The sequence below is a fragment of the Oncorhynchus nerka genome, linkage group LG28 (assembly GCF_034236695.1).
Source record: "Oncorhynchus nerka isolate Pitt River linkage group LG28, Oner_Uvic_2.0, whole genome shotgun sequence".
In the NCBI taxonomy this organism is placed as follows: domain Eukaryota; kingdom Metazoa; phylum Chordata; class Actinopteri; order Salmoniformes; family Salmonidae; genus Oncorhynchus; species Oncorhynchus nerka.
In genome coordinates, this window is record NC_088423.1 from 38926810 (window position 1) to 38949854 (window position 23045).

At 40.1% G+C, this 23045-nt stretch overlaps 2 protein-coding genes across 6 annotated transcripts in view; one reads left to right on the forward strand and one right to left on the reverse strand.

The window, feature by feature from the left end:
• LOC115113214 (survival of motor neuron-related-splicing factor 30-like) overlaps positions 1-8973 on the forward strand; it is a 44461-nt gene extending 35488 nt beyond the window's left edge. For all 4 annotated transcript variants that reach the window (XM_029640601.2, XM_065012793.1, XM_065012794.1 and 1 more), the window contains 5 exons: positions 3079-3198; positions 3357-3499; positions 3813-3968; positions 4111-4264; positions 8166-8973. In XM_029640601.2, the coding sequence (XP_029496461.1) occupies positions 3079-3198; positions 3357-3499; positions 3813-3968; positions 4111-4264; positions 8166-8303 (711 nt within the window). In that variant the 3' untranslated portion in view covers positions 8304-8973. The remainder of the gene's footprint in view (positions 1-3078; positions 3199-3356; positions 3500-3812; positions 3969-4110; positions 4265-8165) is intronic.
• Positions 8974-9232: 259 nt separating this feature from the next.
• Positions 9233-22805, reverse strand: LOC115113213 (max-interacting protein 1-like). Of its 2 annotated transcripts, XM_029640599.2 has the most exons (6): positions 22464-22805; positions 20722-20824; positions 19901-19930; positions 16119-16233; positions 14457-14628; positions 9233-11049 (listed from the first exon to the last, which is right to left on the reverse strand). In XM_029640599.2, the coding sequence occupies exons 1-6, from the start codon at positions 22684-22686 to the stop codon at positions 10886-10888; spliced, it is 807 nt and encodes a 268-aa protein (XP_029496459.1). In that variant the 5' UTR covers positions 22687-22805; the 3' UTR covers positions 9233-10885. The 2 variants fall into 2 exon arrangements, with proteins under 2 accessions (XP_029496459.1, XP_029496460.1); XM_029640600.2 differs by lacking the exon at positions 19901-19930.
• Positions 22806-23045: the final 240 nt, after the last annotated feature.

Below are 23045 nucleotides of genomic sequence, written 5' to 3' on the forward strand. Positions count from 1 at the left end.
AATGATTACTTACAAGCCCATAACCAACAATGCAGTTCAAGAAATAAAGTTAAGAAAATGTTGACTAAATAAATAAAGTAAAATAATCAAATCAAAAAGTAACACAAGAAAATTACATAACAATAATGAGGCTGTATGCAGGGGTACAAGTTAATCAAGGTAATTTGTGACTATGCATAGACGATAGATAGCGAGTAGCAGCAGTGTAAAAACAAAGGGGGGTCCATGTAAATTGTCCAGGTGGCCATTTGATTAATTGTTCACCAGTCTTATTGCTTGGGAGTAGAAACTGTTAAGGAGCCTTTTGATCCTAGACTTGGTGTCTCGTTACCGCTTGCTGGGCGGTAATGGAGAGAATTATCACTTGGGTGACTGGAGTCTTTGACGTTTTTTTGGGGCCTTTCTCTGACACCCATTGCCTAGTATATAGGTCCTGGATGTTAGGAAGCTTGGCCCCAGTGATGTACTCACTACCCTCTAGCGCCTTACGTTCAGATGCCGAGTAGATGCCATATCAGGCGGTGATGCAACCAGTCCGGATGCTCTTGATGGTGTAGCTGTAAAACTTTTGAGGATCTGGGGACCCATGCCAAATATTTTCAGGCCTGAGGGGGAAAAGGTGTTGTCGTGCCCACTTCACAACTGTCTTAGTGTGTTTGGACCATGATAGTTTGTTGGTGATGTGGAGACCAAGGACTTTGAAACGCTCTACGCATTCCACTTCAGTCTCGTCCATGTTAATGCGGGCCTGTTCGGCCCTCCTTTTCTTATAGTCCACGATCAGCTCCTTTGTCTGTATCACATTGAGGGAGAGGTTGTTGTCCTCGCACCACATTGCCAGGTCTCTGACCACCTCCCTATAGGCTGTCTCATTGTTGTCGGTGATCAGGCCTACCACTGTTGTCGTCAGCAAAGTTGATTGTGTTGGAGTCTTGCTTGGCCATGCAGTTGTGGGTGAACAGGGATTACAGAACTAAACACGGACCCCTGAGAGGCCCCAGTGTTGCGGATCAGCTTGGCAGATGTGTTGTTGCCTAACCTTACCACCTGGGGCTGCCCGTCAGGAAGTCCAGGATCCAGTTGCAGAGGGAGGTGTTTAGTCCCAGGGTCTTTTAGCTTGATGAGCTTTGTAGGCACTATAGTGTTGAACGCTGAGCTGTAGTCAATGAACAGCATTTTCACATCGGTATTCCTTTTGTCCAGGTGGGAAAGGGCAGTGTGGAGTGCAATTTGAGATTGAGATCTGTGGATCTGTTGGGACAGTAATCACTTAGGCATGTTACCTTCGCTTTCTTTGGTACAGGGACTATGGTGGTCTCTTTGAAACATATGTAGGTATTACAGACTCGGTCAGGGAGAGGTTGACGATGTCAGTGAAAACATTTGCCAGTTGGCACGCACACATCTTGGTAATCCGTCTGGCACTGCGGCTTCATGGATGTTGACCTTCTTAAAGGTCTTGCTCACATTGGCTACGGACAGCTTGATCACACAGCTGGTATGAAAGCTAAACAGCTTTTATCCACATAGCCCTTTTGCCCTTTGTTAGGTAACGTAACAATTAGAGGTCGACCGATTTAATTAGGGCCGATTTTCAAGTTTTCATAACAATGGATAATCTGCCTTTTTGGATGCCGATTATGGCCAATTACATTGCAATCCTTGAGGAAACTGTGGCAGGCTGACCACCTGTTACGCGAGTGCAGCGTCAAAAGGACCTTGTGGCTGCAAGAGGCCAAGGTACTTTGCTAGCTAGCATTAAACTGATCTTATGAAAAAAACAATCTTCACGTTAACACTAGTTAACTACACATGGTTGATGATATTACTAAGTTAACTAGCTTGTCCTGCATTGCATATAATCAATGCGCTGCCTGTTAATATATCATTGAATCACAGCCTACTTCAACTTCGCCAAACAGGTGATGATTTAACAAAAGCGCATTCGCGAAAAAAGCACAGTCGTTGCACAAATGTATCTAACCATAAACATCAATGCCTTTTCTTAAAATCAATACACAGAAGTAAATTTGTTAAACCTGCATATTCAGTTAAAATAAATTCATGTTAGCAGCCAATATTGACTAGGGAAATTGTGTCATAGTATATGCAACAGTTTTGGCCGCATGGCTCGTTGTGAACTGTGTGACCGTAATTAATTTGCCAGAATTGTACATAATTATGACATAACATTGACGGTTGTGTAATGTAACAGCAATATTTAGACTTGGGGTTGCCACCTGTTCGATAAAATACGGAACGGTTCTGTATTTCACTGAAAGAATAAACGTTTTGTTTTTTCGAAATGATGGTTTCTGTATTTGACCATATTAATCGCCTAAGGGTCATATTTCCGTGTGTTTATTCTAATTAAGTCTATGATTTGATATTTGATAGAGCAGTCTGATTGAGCGATGGTAGGCAGCAGCAGGCTCGTGAGCATTCATTCAAACAGCACTTTACTGCGTTTGCCAGCAGCTCTTAGCAATGCTTGAAGCACAGCGCTGTTTATGACTTCAAGCCTATCAACTCCCGAGATTAGGCTGGCAATACTAAAGTGCCTATAAGAACATCCAATAGTCATATATATATGAAATACAAATGGTATAGAGAGAAATAGTTGACGCGTCATAATTCCTATAATAACTACAACCTAAAACTTATTAACTGGGAATATTGAGCCGCCAGCATCATATGTTCTCATGTTCATAGCAAGGGACTTGGCACATATTGCACTTTTACTTTCTTCTCCAACACTGTTTTTGCAACATTTAAACCAAATTGAACATGTTTCATTATTTATTTTCCGACTAAATATATGTTATTTATGTATTATATTAAGTTCAAATAAGTGTTCATTCAGTATTGTTGTAATTGTCATTATTACAAATATCTGCTTTTTTTGGTCCTCCAATAATCGGTATCGGCGTTGAGAAATCATAATCCGTCGACCTCTAGTAGCAATTCTCTATGATGTGCAACACTTAAAGATGTTATTGGGCTATGTGTTATTTGCTATCATTGCTTTGTTTCAACTATCGTTTTACCCCCCGCCCCTCTTTCATTGTGAATTTTCAGATGTCAGAGGATTTGTTGAAACAGTTGGGCAGCTACAAAGCACAGTTGCAACAAGTGGAAGCCGCCTTATCAACCGACCCTGAAAATGAAGACCTTCTCAAATTACAGAAAGACTTATCGGTAACTAGTTAGCCATGTGTCACCTGTATTGGCCATGAACATTTTAGATTTTACATCGTTTTTAAATCATTGAGTGTCAATATGTTTCTTAGTGTGTCTGTTTTCAAATGCAATTATTATCCAGCAATTGAATGACCTCAATTACGTATCCTTCACAGGAAGTCATAGACTTAACAAAAGACCTCCTGACGTCGCAGCCCTCCGAAGGTACTGCTACTGCCAACAGCTCAGATGCAGCCCCCCTGAAACATAGGTGGAGCGTCGGGGACAGGTGTATGACTGTGTGGAGTCAGGATGGACAGTGAGTATCACCCAGAAGCTCCTCAGTCCATAGTCGACCTGAATATTCAACTGTTAATTTACCAACTTTACAATGTCATCTTTGTTCGTCTTGCTTGCACATATAGGGTCTTGACTTCATTTGACCTACACTATTCAAATGTATTTGTTCAGTGAAGCAGTGATAGACATGACAAGACTATTTTGCAAGAAGGGTCTAGCCCATGAATAAGAACAATAACAGAAACTCTCAGAATCTGTCATTCTTTATAATTGTGTAGTAGGGCTTGAGTCTTGCTTGTACTCACCTGCTTACAGCCGGGATTCTTTGACAGGGTGTATGAAGCTGAGATTGAGGAGATAGACGGCGAGAACGGCACGGCGGCCATCACCTTCTCCGGCTACGGGAACGCAGAGGTGGTGCCACTGCAGAACCTCAAGCCTGCCGAGGAGGGCAAGCACTCTGAGGATGACGGGAAATCCAAGTCCAGGTAGGAGAGACAACGTATATGTTAATAAAATAGGTCCTGTGTTGGGTCAGGAGTTTCCCTTGTTTCCAGTTCTTGATGTCCAGAAGAGTCCATGGCTGATCTAAAATGGTAACTTTGTGTGTGGGTGTGTGCGCCATGACAGGAAGGAGCAGATAGCAGACCAGAGGGAGTACAAGAAGAAGAAGGCCCAGAAGAAGGTGCTGAGGATGAAGGAACTGGAACAGGAGCGAGAAGACCAGAAATCCAAGTGGCAGAGTTTTAACAACAAGGCCTATAACAAGAACAAGAAAGGACAGGTATATTCATTCATTCGCATATTCATCTACTTTACACACTAGAAATTCCGGGCCTTGAGCCATCCCGTTTTGAGCTAATAACATCCTAACAGTCTAATAAATACATTTCGTATATTCTATTGGTTGTGTTTATGAAGATCTTAGGTAACATTGGAATATGCATTTTCCCCCAAAAGAATACAAAAACATTTTCATTAGTTTGTTCTAAATCAAATCAAAGGTTGTTGGTCGCATTCACATATTTAGCAGATGTTTTTGAGGGTGTAGCGAAATACAGTGCAGCTAACAATACACAATAATACACACATCTAAAAAGTAAAATAATGGAATTAAGCAATATTAGGACAAGCAATGCTGTGGTATTAGTGGGTATGGGGTGAAGAGACAATATCGATAGAATATGTAGTACACCTGAAGAATAGTATATGTACAGCAATAGTTAAATATGATATGCCTTGACTAGAATACAGTATATACATATGAAGTGGGTAAAACAGTATGTAAACATTTTTTTAAGTGACCAGTGTTCCATGACTATGTACATAGGGCAGCAGCCTCTAAGGTGCATGGTAGAGTGCCCAGGTGTTAGCCGTCTAGTGATGGTGACTAAAATTCAGGGGGCTGGCTAGTTGTCACTGTCTTAACAATCTGATGGCCTTGAGATAGAAGCTATTTTTCCAGTCTCTCAGCCCCAGCTTTGATGCACCTGTACTGACCCCGCCTTCTGGATGGTAACGGGGTGAACAGGCCATGGCTTGGTTGGCTGAGGTCCTTGATGATCTCCTTGGTCTTTCTGTGACACCGGGTGCTGTAAATGTCCTGGAGCGCAGGCAGTGTGCCCCTGGTGCTCTATTGGTCAGACTGCGTACCAGGCTGTGATCTCAATGGTGCATCTGTAAAAGTTTGTGAGGATCTTAGGGGCCAAGCCAAATTTCTTCAGCCGCCAGAAGAAATTCACCACACTATCTGTGTGGACCATTTCAGATTGTCAGTTACGTGTACGCTGAGGAACTTGAAGCTTTTCACCACCTCCACTGTGGCCCAGTCGATGTGGATGGGGGTGTGCTCCCTCTGCTATCTCCTGAAGTCCACGATCAGCTCCTTTGTTTTGTTGAAGGGAGGTTATTTTCCTGGCACCACTCCCCCAGGGCCCTCACCACCTCCCTGTATGCTGTCTTGTATTTGTTGGTAATCAGGCCTACCACTGTTGTCTGTCAACTTGATTTTTGAGTTGGAACAGGAGGGGGCTCAGTACGCACCCTTTTGGGGGCCCTGGTGTTGAGGATCAGTGTAGTGGCGATGTTGTTGCCTACCTTTACCACCTGGGGGTGGCTTGTCAAAGAATGATGAGCTTGGTGGGTACTATGGTGTTGAATTCTGAGCTGTAGTCTATGAACAGCATTCTTACATAGGTATTCCTCTTGTCCAGATGGGATAGGGCAGTGTGCAGTGCAATGGTGATTGCGTCATCCGTGGATCTATTGGGGCGATATGCAAATTGCAGTGTGTCTAGGGTGTTGTTAAAGGTGTTGATATGATCCTTAACTCGCCTCTCAAAGCACTTCAAGATGACAGAAGTGAGTGCAGTGGGATAATAATAATTTAGTTACCTTTGCTTTCTTGGTTACAAGAACAATGGTTGATGTCTTGAAGCAAGTGGGGACAACAGACTGGGATAGGGAGATATTGAATATGTCCTTAAACACTCCAGCCAGCTGGTTTGTGCATGCTCTGTGGATGCGGCAAGGGATGCCGTCTGGGCCAGCAGCCTTGCGAGGGTTAACATGCTTAAATGTCTTACTCACGTTGGCCATGGAGAACGAGAGCTCACAGTCCACAAAAGCAGTGTTGACCCATCGTTTCCCTCGAAGAAGGTGTCTTGCCATCTTACCACGGTTTTTGGTTTTAATCGGTTTTAATCGTCACAGTGGGAACAACATCCCCTATACACTTCCTGACGAACTCAGTCACCGTGTCAATGTTATTCTCAGAGGCAACCTGGAACATATTCCAGTCCATGTGATCAAATCAATCTTGAAGCATGGATTCCGATTGGTCAGACCAGCATTGAACAGACCTTACCACGGGTACTTCCTGTTTGAGTTTCTGCCTATAGGAAGGGAGGAGCAGGATGTAGGTGTGATCTATTTGCCGAAGGGAGGGTGGAGCAGGACTTGTAGCCGACCCCGAAGGGAGAGTAGCAATGGTCGATCGTTTTTGAAGCGATTGGAGTGGGTGACGTGTTGATATAACTTTGCTAGTGTTTTCCTCAGATTTGCTTTATAAATGCAGCTACAATAAATGCGGTCTCAGGATATGCGGTTTCCAGTTTGAGTTCCTTGAGAGCCATCATGGTATCGGCTTGAGGGGCAATATACATGGCTGTGACGATGACCGAAGAGAATTCTCTCAGGAGGTAGTGCGGTCGGCATTTGATTGAGATATTCTAGGTCGGGTGAACAAACAGTCTTGAGTTCCTGTACATTAAAAACTAAAACACAAACGCCACAATTCAGTGGTATATCCATCGCAAAGAAATCCTTTTTTTTTGGCATGTCTTAAAGATCCAATGCAGCCGTTTTTACCTCGATGTCAAATAATTCATTAACGATCTTACTGTGATTTCAGTTTAAATTTTCAAAAAGAACAATTTCTCAAGAAAGAATTTTGCTAGGTATGTCTAAGTGGGAGGGGAATACTAGAAATTAGCTGTCATTGGCAGAGAGGTTTGGAACTCTTTCGTATTGGTTGATTAACTAATTTAATGCCTGTTGATGTCACCAGGCAGGCCAAAACTCCAACCCACCAAAACAGTCTGAAGTTTCAGGTGGTCTTTTCAAACAGCTCTTACGCTAAAAGGGCATTATAATTTTCACAGTATTATTTCATCCTCATAGTTCAGAGATTTATATAAAACAAAGGAAAAGCACTTTTGACTGCACTGGGCCTTTAAGAAACATGATCCTAAGACGATGCATTTTAAAAGAACAGAATAGCATATTTTAAGTGTCATGTTACCAATCACAGGGAGTGCTCACATGTTGAAAGCATCGATTGAAAGCATGGACTCTTAGTTATTCATGGGAAAAGTTAGCTTTAGAAATACAGCCCATCCACTCAAATTTGAGTTTTGTGAAAAGTTAGTTTTTTTGAAACCATAGATATGCTCTCTGATGGGTAATATTAATCTAAGCTGCATGAACCTCTCTATAAGATGATTTGGAAAAGTAGCTTTTTGGTAAGCTCTTCTCTTTGTCAATTACACATGCCTCGCTGTTCATCAGTTTCTTCATTGACAATTGATAATATGGTCACCCATCAGACTTCTGTCAATTTAATGTTGTGTTTAGGTTACATCCAGGCTGTATCACAACCGGCCATGATTGGGAGTCCCATAGGGCGGCACACAAATGGCCCAGCGTCGTCCGGGTTTGGCCGGTGTAGGTCGTCATTGTAAATAAGAATTTGTTCTTAACTGACTTGCCTAGTTAAGTAAATTAAAATGTCTATGTGTGAAGTTGGTTTAGATAGAGTTTAGCTGTAGTTTCGATGGGCTATAATCAGATGGGCAGCGAACTCTCATGTGAAGGAAGGGCAGGGGAGAAAATGACATGTCTTCCTAATACTGCTTATAACACGATCTCTTTGTAATCAAAGTTCTAACAAAGTCATTGTGCTGAATATTCCTAAATAAGTCTATTTAAGGATGGAGGGGGACAAGACTTAAAAAATTGCAGAGCTATTACCATTTTAAATTAATATGAAATCAAAATTACTGTCTGCGCTTCGTGTTAAACTAAGTAACTTTTCAAATGTTATTTGCACATTTTCAGCTGTTGCTTTTTCGCAGGAGAAGTACCATCACAAATGGTCTTACTGAGATTTCCATTGTCTGTTGCAGGTGAAGAGGAGTATATTTGCATCGCCGGAGAGTGTAAACGGCAAGGTGGGAGTAGGAACATGTGGCATAGCAGACAAACCTATGACCACGTATCACGACACATCCAAATATAACGTCAGGCATCTAATGCCACAGTGACCTAACATTTTATCTTCGTGTAAAAGTATCCTATTGTATAGTAGCAAGATCATTGCTTACCTTTGTGTTTATATGGTTTGGGTTACCACAGTAAAGGAGCTTTGAAACAAATTGCTTGCTCACCATTGGTTGCCTCATTGGGAAATTGTCCTTACCAGTATTATCACATAGAACAGCAGAATTCTTGATCAAATATATTACCACTGTAATGGAGTTGCAGCACAAATAATGGTTGTGGTGAAATTAGTCTCGGTTGCTGTATCCTTCTGAATGCAACAAAGGCCAATTTTTTTTCTCCATGTTTTCAATGTTACACATTTTTCATGTTGAACTAGACTATAATATACATTTTTACGATTTAGTGATAAGACCCCTTTTTAAAGCAAGTCCTATAAAGCTAATTTTACATCTGACTTTTGTACATTTATAGGGAAACAAATTGTTTTTTGTTTAGAGGTAAGATGTTACACTCATTTTTCCCTGAACCCTGAATTTTTCATATTGGTACTGAATGTTGTTTAACACAGTTCCTCCAGATGGCAGTAATGTATTTTATACCGTCTTTGTTCTGTGATGTATGTCAATGACCTTATGCCACTGCTGGTGATATAAGCTTTTTAAAAAATAAAATACAATCAGGGATGAGTTGTGGATTCTCCTATTAAACCTTCATGTTTGATTTATTGTGAGGTTTTGTCTATGGTGCTGGTGCATAAATGTACAATCTGCAGATATAAATGTATTGTATAGAAAATACATGATTTCAATCACGAAGAGTATATACAGTGGGGCAAAAAGTATTTAGTCAGCAACCAATTATGCAAGTTCTCCCACTTAAAAAGATGAGAGAGGCTGACTAAATACTTTTTTCCCCCACTGTATCTTATAGCTCTGGACATCACAATAACAAGGAACAACTGAACACTGTATAGGTACATATGGTGGTAGAGGTTTATTGATCAAGTTTTCAAGGGACCATTACCACGAACCACACAAAATAGTAGCAGGGGACCAGCAATATATTATTTGTAAAAGTCACCTTTGATGGCTGCTTTAGCACAGGAGAGTGTTCAGAGACACTTTCTAAGTCCCAAGTCTTTTTCAAAATGCATTTTACAAATGACCCAAAACTGACATTGAATAAATTCCTGGAACTAAGAAACCTGTGCAAGATTCAATTTAGCCATTTTAAGACACAGTTGGTGGTGATAATAGTTTTAGTTGTACCACAAAAATATGGGTATGGTCATAAGATGAAATGTCCAATTTGGTTAGTGGAATAGTCTTGCAGTGTGTGTGTGATTTTTGTAGACAAATACTCAAAATATACAGCTTCGTGGTTTTAACTTTGGAATGCTTCTCAACTACAATACAAAAAATAAGTTACTAAATAAGGATGCGAATCAAAACTCAAATTCCATTCTGCCATGTGCTATATTGTTCATGCTACAAAGACATGAGCTCTCAAAACTGGTCAATCCAAAGCACATGACAATACAATTGAAAGCTACATTCAATACACATGCACCATTTACTTTTTTGTTCCAACTTTTACAGCCATTTTATCCTACTATTGATTACTATTTGTAATTAATACATCTATTGAAGTTGCATACAAAACAAGCAAGTGGTGTTGGACGGACAAAATTAACAGCCAACTTAAGAGTTGACTTAACTGTCAATGAGTGTTATTGCTTCCGAATTGTGCTTGGGAAGTGCGGGATAGCTTATTATAGCTGCCTACCGTATACAAACAATATTACTTTTGAAATCTCAAGGGGGATTGATGTCAATCATCTCACAAAAGAGGCCACTGAGTGATACGTTTAGCCTGTCCTGTACCATTGCACTAGCTTTTGTCTGGGATAACTTGTCAAACAATGCTCAGTTCAGACTTAACTTTACATTTGTCAAAACATCTAAATAATTCAAGTGTGACCAAGACATACAGTACAACACAATAAATATTGGAAAAATAAATACTACATTTCTCAATTATATTCTAATAAATTAGGAATAACATTGGTGACTTGTGTCAAAGATTTCAAGTGTAATTGTTGTTTATTCAACCTGTAGGTACCTTAGAGAACTGGTTTGGAGTGCAGATATAGAAGTGCGAGTGACCTGCTTGGTGATGGATGAGAATAGTTTTTTTTACTAGAGGGTCATCTGCTAGAGGTTTCCAAAGTGGGGGGAAAAGTGGCACTGGTGAGCTTCTGGCTGGTTTTGTGGTTTTTGTGCTGGTTTTAGGAGGATACAGGTAACATTAGACTCTAAGTGCAGTCGCCCACATCGGGCAAGATTTACAGTTGTTGTAGTAGGATTAGTCCACTTAACTGCAGGTGGGGTTTAGCTTTAAACTACTGGTTCTTGGGAGGAGAAGGCTAGTTTAGACTGCAGGTGGTTGATTTTTAGGCTGATTCATAGGAGGAGTGGTCCAGTTTTAAACTTCAAGAGGAGTTGAACTTCAGGCTGATTATTTGTACAGTACCAGTTATAGACTGCAGGTGGAGTTTTAGGCTGGTTCTTAGGAGAAGGCCAGTTTAGAATGCAGCTGTGGATGAGGAGCTTTAGGCTGGTTCTTAGGAGGAAAAGGTCTGTTTAAGACTGCAGGTGGAGTAGCCCTCATCACTGGCCAGGCTCTGCCGACTGCTGTGGTCATCCAAGTCACTGCAGCCACTGGTGCTGATACTGTCCAACTCTCCATGGGAGAATTCAGTGCTTTCCACGTCCACCTCGATCTCTTCTACAGAAATTGGGGTGAGTTACATTTTTTTATTATGATCATCCCACACTTAGTAATCAGATAATCATATTGATTGACAACTACTGCTTGATGACAACAAATGCTACATTATAGACTGTAACACATGTAAATTATATTTACTGTTTTGAAATGGAACTGAACCAAACGGTTTCTTAGTATAATATACAGTTCCTTCAGAAATGATTCATACCCCTTGACTTATTCCATATTTTGTGTTACAGACAGAATTCAAAAAGGGTTACATTGATTTTGTAGGTTAGCCTGCCCTCTAGTGGATGCATGTAATAACTACATGTATGAAACATATTTCTCTACATAAAATCTTCTAAAGGCCTCCCTCCGCATGCTTCCCACCTGAAACAGTTCGGGAACAGTTTCTGGGTATATTATGATGACATTGTGAAATGTTTGTGAGTTTTGGTCTTCACCAAAGGATTTCTGTATTTTGCTCCATTTGTCTTTCCCTCAATCCTGACTAGTATCCCAGTCCCTGCTGCTGAAAAACATCCCCACAGCATGATGATGTCACCACCATGCTTCACTGTAGGGATGGTGCCAGGTTTCCTCCAGACGTGACACTTGGCGTTCAGGCTAAAGACTTCAATCTTGGTTTCATCAGACCAGAGAATCTTGTTTCTCATGGTCTGAGAGTCCTTTAGGTGCTTTTTGTCAAACTCCAAGTGTGTCGTGCATTTTACTGAGGAGTGGCTTCCGCCACTCTACCATAAAGGCCCGATTGGTGGGGTTGCTGCAAGGATGTTTGTTCTTCTGGAAGGTTCTCCCATCTCCACAGAAGAACTCTGGAGCTCTGTCAGAGGTACCATCGGGTACTTGATCACCTCCCTGACAAAGGCCCTTCTTCCCGGATTGCTCAGTTTGGCCGGGCGACCAGCTCTAGGAAGAGTCTTGGTGGTTCCAAACTTCTTCCATTTAAGAATGATGGAGGACACTCTGTTCTTGGGTACCTTCAATGTTGCAGATATTTTTTGGTAGCCTCCCCCAGATCTGTGTCTCAACACAATCCTGTCTTGGTGCTCTACAGACAATTCCTTCGGCCTCATGGAATGGTTTTTGCTCTGACATGCACTGTCAACTGTGCGACCTTATATAGGCAGGTGTGTGTCTTTTCAAATCATGTCCAATCAATTGAATTTACCACAGGTGGACTCCAATCAAGTTGTAGAAACACCTCAAGGATGATCAATGGAAACAGGATGCACCTGAGCTCAATTTCAAGTATCATAGCAAAGGGTCTGAATACTTATGTAAATAAGGTATTTCTGCTTTTTATCTATAATGCATTTGCAAAAGAATTATTAACACCTGGTTTTGCTTTGTATTGTGTGTAGATTGATGAGCATTTTTTATTGAATTAATCCATTTTAGAATAAGTCTGTAATTTAACAAAATGTGGAGAAAGTCAAGGGGTCTTAATACTTTCCGAATGCACTGTACATGTACATATTACCTCCATTATCTTGACTACCCCGAACCCCTGCACATTGAGTTGGTACCGGCACCCCTTGTATATATCCTTGTTATTGTTCTTTTTATTGTGCTACTGTTTTTCCTTTTGTATATTTAGCAAATTTTTCTTATTAACTTTTTAAAAACTGGTTATGACTTGTAAGTAAGCCTTTCACAGTAAGGTCTGTTGTATTCGGCGCATGTGATAAATACAATTGTATTTTATTTGAACAGTATGCCTTAAAAAAATATGCACTTCCCTTGACTTTTCCCCCATTCTTTTCATGATACAGCCTGAATTCAAAATGGATTCAATTGATTTTGAAATACAGAAATGTCTCATTTCCATTAGTATTCACACCCCTTAGTCAATACTTGGTAGAAGCATACTTTCTGGGTATGTCTCTATGAGCTTTCCACACCTGGATTGGGCATAATTTGCCCATTTATTCTTTTCAAAATTATTCAAGCTCTGTCAAATTGGTTGTTGATCATTGCTAGACAACCATTTTCAGGTCTTGCCATAGATTTTCATTTAGATTTAAGTCAAAACTGTAACTCGGCCACACAGGAACATTCACTGTCTTCTTGGTAAGCTTGTGTTTAGGTTATTGTTAGGTTAGTGCAAGGGGTGTCCCTACAGTCCCTGGTTCAAATCCAGGCTGTATCACATCCGGCTGTGATTGGGAGTCCCATAGGGAGGCGCACAATTGGCCCGGCGTCGTCCAGGTTTGGCCGGGGTAGGCCGTCATTGTAAATAAGAATTTGTTATTAACTGACTTGCATAGTTTAATAAAGGTGAAATAAAAAATGTAAATTAAATAAATTGTCCTGCTGAAAAGTTAATTTGTCTCCCTGTGCTGGTGGAAAGCAGACTGAACCAGGTTTTCCTCTAGGATTGTGCCTGTGCCTCTATTCTGTAAAAAAAATGTTATCCTGAAACTCCCTAGTCCTTAACAATTACAAGGACACCCATAACATGATGCAGCCACCACTATGCTTGAAAATATGGAGAGTGGTACTCAGTATTGTGTTGTATTGGATTTGCCCCAAACATAACACTTTGTATTCAGGACAAAAAGTTAATTGCTTTGCAACATTTTTTGCATTATTCCTTTAGTGCCTCGTTGCAAACAGGATGCATGTTTTGGAATATTTGTATTCTGTACAGACTTCCTTCTATTCCCTCTGTCAGTTAGGTTAGTATTGTGGAGTAACGACAATATTGTTGAGCCATCATCAGTTTTCTCCTATCACAACCATTAAACTCTAACTGTTTTAAAGTCATCGTTGACCTCATGTTGAAATGCCTGAGCCATTTCCTTCCTCTCCGGTAACTGAGTTAGGAACGACACCTGTATCTTTGTAGTGATTGGGTGTATTGACACACCATCCAAAGTTAATGAATAACTTCACCATGCTCAAATTAATATTCAATTACTGTTTTTTTATGTTGACCTATCTACCAATAGTTGCCCTTCTTTGTGAGGCATTGGAAAACCTTCCTGATCTTTGTGGTTGAATCTGTCTTTGAAATTCACTGCTTGACTGAGGTAGTCGATCAAAAATCATTTTAAACACTATTATTGCACACAGCGTGAGTCCATGCACATTATTATGTGAGTTATGCACATTTTTACTAATGAAGATATTATTGCTTGCCATAATATTTCAGCTTTGAATTTTTATGAATTTGTAAAAAATCTCGAAAACATAATTCCACTTTGACATTATGGGGTATTGTGTGTAGGCCTATGACCAAATAAATCTCAATGTAATCAATTTTAAATTCAGGTTGTAACACAACAAAATGTGGAAAAAGTAAAGGGGTCTGAATATTTTCTGAAGGCACTGTAATATTGCCACTGTCAGCCGAAATATGCTGGGAGTAACTAAGCTCTGTGCAATGGTTGGCTCACCTCGGTCCGAGTGTTCTAAGGCCAAAGGGGAACCTACGCTGTCCATACGGACTCTGTCCCTGTCTCCGCCTCCAGGGGTCTGCAGGTGGGCCAGCTGCCTCTGCAGGTGCCTCTGCTCACGCTCCAGGCTCTCCAGCTGGTGCTGACTCCTCCGGTCCAACTCCTCTAGTTTCTACACACAAACAGAGGAGAGAGAGTTAATCAACCTTAGAATTTTTTGGTATTTTATGGTGGTGATTCAATTGTCATACTTGAGTAAAAGTAAAGATACACTTTTACTTGAGTAATTTTCTATTAAGGTAAGTAACCCAGTAAAATACTACTTGAGTAAAAGTCTAAAAGTATTTGGTTTTAAATATACTTAAATGTCAAAAGTAAATGGAATTGCTAAAAGTAAAAGTATAAATAATAAAAAATTCTTTATATTAAGCAAACCAGACGGCACAATATATATTTTTATTTATTTATGGATAGCACAACTGAACACTCAGACATAATTGACAAATTAAGCATTTGTGTTTAGTGAGTCCACCAGATAAGAGGCAGTAGGGATGACTAGGGATTTTCTCTTGATAAGTGCGTGAATTGGACTATTTTTCTGTCAAAATGTAACGCGTAGTTTTGGGTGTCAGGGAAAATGTATGGAATAAAAAGTACATTATTTTAGGGGGGAATGTAGTGATGTACAAGTAAAAGTTGTCAAAATATAAATAGTAAAGTACAATTACCCCCTAAACGACTTAAGTAGTACTTCAAAGTATTTTTACTTAAGTACTTTACACCACTGGTATTTTATGAATAATAATTGCATATTAATAAATGGTGCAGGATAAGGAGCAGCTATTTATCACATTTTGTTAGACATCTGCGCATAGTATGACAGATATTCAGTTTTACTGTACAAATGATAGAATCTTCAACAGCTGCCATTTGCAAACATATTTAAAATGGAATAATGTTTTTGTTTTTGTTTTACTCTACTCTTGTGACAACACAAATTCTGCCCATTCAAGATTGAGGGACAAACTGAGTGTGTTCTTCTGAGCCTGAATAATCATATGTGAATTTATCCACATCAGACCAGGCTAAAAATACCAACAGATCCAAACAGCTGTTGTGGCAAAGTAATTCCTGACATTTTTGTACAATGGCCAAATGTAGAGCTGGATTTGCTGCTTGTAAGAAAACAAGGGCAATGGCTGGGTTGGTTCAGGCTAAGCATACAAGCCACACTTTCTTTCACTTTTTATTTTCTTTCTGAAACACAGCAATGTGCAAAACATTTCTCAGATCAATTGGAAGCACTTTTTCAGAGTTCACAAGGGGTGACAAATAGGTTCCGATAAAATGGGAAAATTCAAGTTTTCTAATCAATCCTGCTTGATAAATCAGTTATACCCATTAAAGGTATATCCCCATTTCTCTTGCATTTGCTTGCGTTTCCAGGCCCACAAGTGTGCAGCCAGGAATAGCAAGTGATTTGTAGAATGAGGAAGTAGACCACATTGTGTTTGTGTGCCGCAGTGCTGTGGCAGGTCATGGGAGCACACAGCTTCTCTATCCATAGGCAAGGGGCTTCCATTGAACCATTCACTATTCACCAGATCCCATAACACCATGGTCCCCATGACACCACCATGGTGGCATTGTTGACTACAGTACCTTAATGTGCCCCTTGGCCTTGTTGAGCAACCCCAGGGTAGTGTGCCGACTGCAGTCTGGTCCCAGTGGGATCAGTGTCTTCAACCTCTCCAAACACAGGCGGAGATGTGCTCGTCTAAGAGGGCGAAGAAGCAACAGACTGCTCTTTAGTGAAACCAATAATAGGAATGGTCTCTCTACATCCAGACGAAATTCCTGGATTTGAATGTCATGATCCCCCTCCACATCGATTGATGAATATCTTTGGACGTAATTAGTTATTGATCTGGTTATTATATACTGAACAAAAATACAAACACAACATGCAACAATTTTAATGATTTTACTGAGTTACAGTTCATATGAGGAAATCATTTAATTTAAATACATTCACTAAGCCCTATTCTATGGATTTCACATGACTGGGAAAACACATACAGTTTGCATCTGTTGGTCACAGATACCTTTAAAAAAAATGGGCCTCACAATGGGCCTCACAATGGGCCTCAGGATTTCATCATGGTATTTTTGTGCATTCAAATTGCCATTGGTAAAATAAAATTGTGTTTATTGTCTCTAGTTTATGCTTGCCCATACCATAACCCCACAGTCAGCATGGGGCACTCTGTTCACAACGTTGACATCAGCAAAACCCTCGCCCACACGACACCATACACATGGTCTATGGTTCTGAAGCCAGTTGGACATAATGCCAAATTCTCTAAAATGACGTTAGAGGCAGCTTATGGTAGAGAAATTAACAATAAATTATCTGGCAACAGCTCTGGTAGACATTCCTGCAGTCAGCATGCCAATTGCACGCTACCTGAAAACTTGAGACGTCTGTAGCATTGTGTTGTGTGACAAAACGGCACATTTTAGGGTGGCCTTTTATTGTCCCCAACTTCTTAATATGCCACACCTATCAGGTGGATGGATTATCTTGCCAAAGGGAAAATGCTCACTAACAGGGATGTAAATAAATCTGTGAACAACATTTGAGAGAAATTTGTTTTTTTTTGTGCATATGGAACATTTCTGGGATAATTTATTTCAGCTCATGAAACATGGTACCAACACTTTACATGTTGCATTTATATTTTTGTTCAGTATAGTAACAGATTGAGCTACAAAAGCAGACCCTTTATATTATTTTCCATTTTGTTGGATAGAAAGATTTAATAGTCCAGGCCCATTGCTGCTGAGGTCAGCCTGTATGACAGGCATACAGACAATCTTGTTTTAAGGTCATGGCCTTTGCTCCATAAGAACTGAACATTCTAGTGTCTAGAAACCTCCTGTGTAGTGCAATTTGAGATTGAGCTATTATCATTCAGAGGCCTGGGCCTTCCCTCTTCTGTGTTCAATGATGATTCCCACACTGGCAGCTCTCTGTATATTAGCTCTCATCACTGCACAGAAAAGCTTAGCTTACGGGGAGTGAAGCACACTGTCTGAAACAAGCAGTTCCAGTTCCAACTGTGAAAACATTGTATGGTTGTCTTCCAAGAACAACCTGTCCTGGACTGCACTCCCTGATTTGCCATGCAAAACAGACATCTCTGTTCTACCACCAGGATGCTAGCATGCTAATGTACAAACAAACTTGAAATTGTGAAGGTGTTGATAAAATACAGTGGGGCAAAAAAGTATTTAGTCAGCCACCAATTGTGCAAGTTCTCCCACTTAAAAAGATGAGAGAGGCCTGTAATTTTCATCATAGGTACACTTCAACTATGACAGACAAAATGAGAAGAAGAAAATCCATAAAATCACTTTGTAGGATTTTTAATGAATGTATTTGCAAATTATGGTGGAAAATAAGTATTTGGTCACCTACAAACAAGCAAGATTTCTGGCTCTCACAGACCTGTAACTTCTTCTTGAACTTGTTATCAGTATAAAAGACACCTGTCCACAACCTCAAACAGTCACACTCCAAACTCCACTATGGACCAAAGAGCTGTCAAACGACACCAGAAACAAAATTGTAGACCTGCACCAGGCTGGGAAGACTGAATCTGCAATAGGTAAGCAGCTTGGTTTGAAGAAATCAACTGTGGGAGCAATTATTAGGAAACGGAGACATACAAGACCACTGATAATCTCCCTCGATCTGGGGCTTCACGCAAGATCTCAACCCGTGGGGTCAAAATGATCACAAGAACGGTGAGCAAAAATCCCAGAACCACATGGGGGGACCTAGTGAATGACCTGCAGAGAGCTGGGACCAAAGTAACAAAGCCTACCATCAGTAACACACTACGCCGCCAGGGACTCAAATCCTGCAGTGCCAGACGTGTCCCCCTGCTTAAGCCAGTACATGTCCAGGCCCGTCTGAAGTTTGCTAGAGAGCATTTGGATGATCCAGAAGAAGATTGGGAGAATGTCATATGGTCAGATGAAACCAAAATATAACTTTTTGGTAAAAACTCAACTCGTCGTGTTTGGAGGACAAAGAATGCTGAGTTGCATCCAAAGAACACCATACCTACTGTGAAGCATGGGGTGGAAACATCATGCTTTGGGGCTGTTTTCCTGCAAAGGGACCAGGACGATTGATCCGTGTAAAGGAAAGAATAAATGGGGCCATGTATCATGAGATTTTGAGTGAAAACCTCCTTCCATCAGCAAGGGCAATGAAGATGAAACGTGGCTGGGTCTTTCAGCATGACAATGATCCCAAACACACCGCCCGGGCAACGAAGGAGTGGCTTCGTAAGAAGCATTTCAAGGTCCTGGAGTGGCCTAGCCAGTCTCCAGATCTCAACTCCATAGAAAATCTTTGGAGTGAGTTGAAAGTCCGTGTTGCCCAGCAACAGCCCCAAAACATCACTGCTCTAGAGGAGATCTGCATCGAGGAATGGGCCAAAATACCAGCAACAGTGTGTGAAAACCTTGTGAAGACTTCCAGAAAACATTTGACCTCTGTCATTGCCAACAAAGGGTATATAACAAAGTATTGAGATATACTTTTGTTATTGACCAAATAAGTGTACCTATGATTACAAGCCTCTCTCATCTTTTTAAGTGGGAGAACTTGCACAATTGGTGGCTGACTAAATACTTTTTTGCCCCACTGTAAGTCCAGCTGTAAAATGTGCCGCTTTATTAGCCAGTATTACATTTTCAAATTCTGGGTCAATATATTTAGAATAACATCAGGATATGCTAAATAAATCCAGCCTTCACAGTATTTTGGATTATCAGCTTGAAGTTCCATTTTGAAAAGACAGTTGGAGATAAAGTCACCGGATATAACTATTTGCCACACCACATAAAATGTTACGAAATGTGTAGCATAACAACATCCCTGTATATGTATTTACTATGGATCCCCATTCGCTGCTGCACTCTTCCTATAGGGTCCAGCAAAATTAGCCAGTTATACATTTTTTTTTAAACATTACAATACATTCACAACAGATTTCACAACATATTAAGTGTGCGCGCCTGTGTTACTTGTGCACTATCAAACCATGTATCAGTCTGCACAGTTGAATGATTATGTGGATATGATGTTTGATATGCACCAAAGACAGGTTATGCACCATCAGATTTATTAGGCCTACATCTCTTTGACTAATTAATTATTGTGTAACTCAAGTGTTTTACCCCATGTTACACAGTTATGGACCAAATCACAGTCGGGTGGGGAATCAGAGTAGAGAAGAAAATGGTAGATGAGTGCACATTCAGTACTTGCAGAGATCTTCAATTGATCAACAAGAACTACTGTCAATGGAAATACTCGCAATGGCCTCTATAACACAGAATGACAGTCACAACCCCTTCTGACTCACCTATTTTTTTCCAGCTCATTGTGTGCTGATCTGGGTGTAAAACAAAATGGACAGGTTATAGACCATAGACTTAGATAGACATTTCATCATTGTATCTATCTTATTATGGCATCTGTGAGAGCATGGGCAGTGCCATTGAGGCCATTTCCATTTTGAAGTTGTCCATTTTCTTCTACTACTCCTATGAGTTAACAAACAAACTGAAACGGTGCATACTACCACCTAGAGTGTGTTGTTTGAACAGGTATAAGGCCAAGGTTTGTGGTTTACTGCCAGCTGCAGTTATGGAATGTTTGCTCACAAGTATAATTCATTGGCTGATCCCTCCTGATGACCCAGATGGAATCATGTGATCCTTTCTTATCCCATAGGACATCCCTCCCAGTTTACTACTTCAAAATGGTGAAAGTGGCGCTGCCCATGCTAAAACTGGCTTTTGGGCACTAGAGTCTTCTATCTATTTCTATGTTATGGACAGAAATCCATGGACAAGATATGTTACCAATACGCTTTGTAAAATACTAGTTTGACAGTTTCTGTCTTGGTGCACTTTGTTTCTTCCAAGTCCAATAATGAAGAAGGGGTAAAAACGAAATGTTATCAAATCAAAATGTATTGGTCATGTCCAAATATTTGCAGGTGTTATAGCAGATGCAGTGAAATGCTTATGTTACTAGCTCCAACAGTGCAGTAAACTGTCTTGTATTGTAACTGTCAATACAATACAAATACACAAATAATCAACGAGTGAGTATGCAACTGTAATAACATGGGTATTTGTAATATCACATTTACAAATAATTGTGACGAGATGAATTTACCTGTTGTGAATATTGTCAATTTTCTTATTCTTTAATTTCCGTTGTCTCTGATGATGCTTGTTCTGAGTTGCAGGGCATGCTGAGGCATATCCATGTTCACATTCTGTTGATGAAATGTAGATTTTTAACACATTAGGCCTTACATTGTAATTCTGTCATTTCTGTCAGACAAATACTTTTTTTGTTTTGGTCTGTAACATTTGTGACATTAAGCTAGTCCCAAAACAACAGGGAATGAATAAACAACATCTCACATAACCTACCCCTCCCTCCTGTCTATATGCTGCAGCTTCCAATAATCTTACAATGTTGGCAAACAGTAATGTAGTCATACTGTTGATTATTGTAAAACATATATATAAAGAAAAAAGTTGTATATTTAAGTTTAGTAAAACTTGGGGAAATGCCTATAGCTTCACCCAACACTGTCTTTTACTTTCTCAACAACATGGTTTATTGGTTTATTGAAAAATACTAACAAACTTTCTTCAAGACATAGGCCTACTCATTCATTACCAATTTTGAAATCTCACCTAGTAGGCTATATTAGGCTACATTAGACAATAAAATGCATATAGAAAACTATAACATGTATAATAGGCTATAAACATTTTTACCTATTTCTAGGTTTAATAAAATATCCAATATGAGATTGATGACAACAGAATTGTTTTAATGTGATATTTTATTTATTTGATCTAATCCTAAATTGTGTATACACCTACAAATCCCACATAATACATGTGACGTCAAAGTTTAACCTGGGTTTGATTGGGTATCTGCAAGGACTCGAGACGGGAACATGGGTTTAGTCCAATCAAAACGGACAATTTTGTTCCATGTGGAAACCATGTGAGCAACAGTGAAGATACGAGGAAGCGCAATTGATTGAAATAAAGAAAGTATAGGGCTGGCATTATAGGGCTTCTCTATTCAGCCTCTGCACAACATGCCGACTTTTCAACACATTTTTAAGGGTTTATTTGCCTCATTTGACAGTTGGATTTGGTCTGAGATAAATAAGCATAGGCCTACGAATTATTTGCTTTTCTTCGGCCTGCAGGCGTCCACATCCACTGCCAGAAATGTAATGAAAACCTATGCTCAGTGTTGAGTAGGCTAGGCTAGGTTTTAAAATAAGGTGAGTGGGAGCTTGATAAATCGACAAGCCTATTATGTAGCCTAAATATTTTAATAAGTAGCCTACAATTTAGGAAGACATAGCTCAACGGAAGACAGTCCAACGCACACAGGGCAACCGTCGTGGATATCATTAGAATATGTTTACTTTAGGCATATTCATGTCTCTAAGAAAATGAATTAATGGGGCCATAGTCAAGTCTCATCCAATTGGTAAATGCGCACTTGAATAGCCATTTAAATTATGCTACCATTCGTAGAAAATGCCATAGCGGGTGAGAGCATAATTCTATGTCACGGGTTTGCTTTTGACCATGGATTGTTTTTTTTTTTGTAGGCTATATCTCATTCACAAACCAATCAAAATATGTTCAGTCCAAATGATTCATTTGAAAAACTTACTTGCATTATCTCAACAAATGTGCATTGGCAGAATAGGTTGAAATATTAGGCCCATTCACAATCAGACAAATGGAAGCAGGGGAGTCAGACAGTTGCCTCTCATGTTTACGCGTCTTTTGTCGCCCTAACCATTTCGGTCCATTGTTGTCTGCCTTGGCGAGCCTGCCTCTGAAATAACCAGAATAGCCTACATTACTTACTTCCGTTGTTCTTTTCATTGTTCTCAATGTAATTTGCTGCATCCAGCAACACCTGAACGTTTTTCATAAAAGTGTCGATTTGGTCCATTGCGGAACATTCGGAATATAGAATGTCGGAATATCCAGACATATCGCTAAAATCCTGTTGGTCCATAGACGCACCCGACTCCAAAAGGATCTCGTCTGATTTCAACTCGATCTGCTGTCTCATATATTTAACCATTTTCTTTTATGAGAGCTGGCAGCAGTCTAAATTTGGTCTCCTTATCCAAACTGTGCAATGTGCAGAATGAGGGAGATACTGCATTGAACTGGAGTAGATGGAATTGTGCAGTCCTTGAGCCACTTGCCCTAGTTGGCGGTTAATCCCTCCCACCAAAGCATGCACATTGCATTCACCATAGTCAACTGTATGCAAGCCTCGTCTTCAACATATTGCAGGAAAGCAACATGTATATGTATGTATAGTTTTACACATTACCACATCAGAATTCACAATATAGCTAATCCTGATTATAACTCCCCAAAATGGACTGAACGTTTGGCTCACATAATGTGTAATGCATGAATGTAATTTGTTTT

What these genes read in the sequence shown, in the direction of transcription:
- LOC115113213 (XM_029640599.2), bottom strand. Translation starts at nt 22,686, where the DNA reads ATGGTTAAATATATGAGACAGCAGATCGAGTTGAAATCAGACGAGATC. An exon ending in CAATGAAAAGAACAACGGAA is followed by an intron (nt 20,825 to 22,463) that starts GTAAGTAATGTA and finishes TTTCATCAACAG; the next exon opens with AATGTGAACATGGATATGCC. An exon ending in CTTAGAACACTCGGACCGAG is followed by an intron (nt 11,050 to 14,456) that starts GTGAGCCAACCA and finishes CAATTTCTGTAG; the next exon opens with AAGAGATCGAGGTGGACGTG.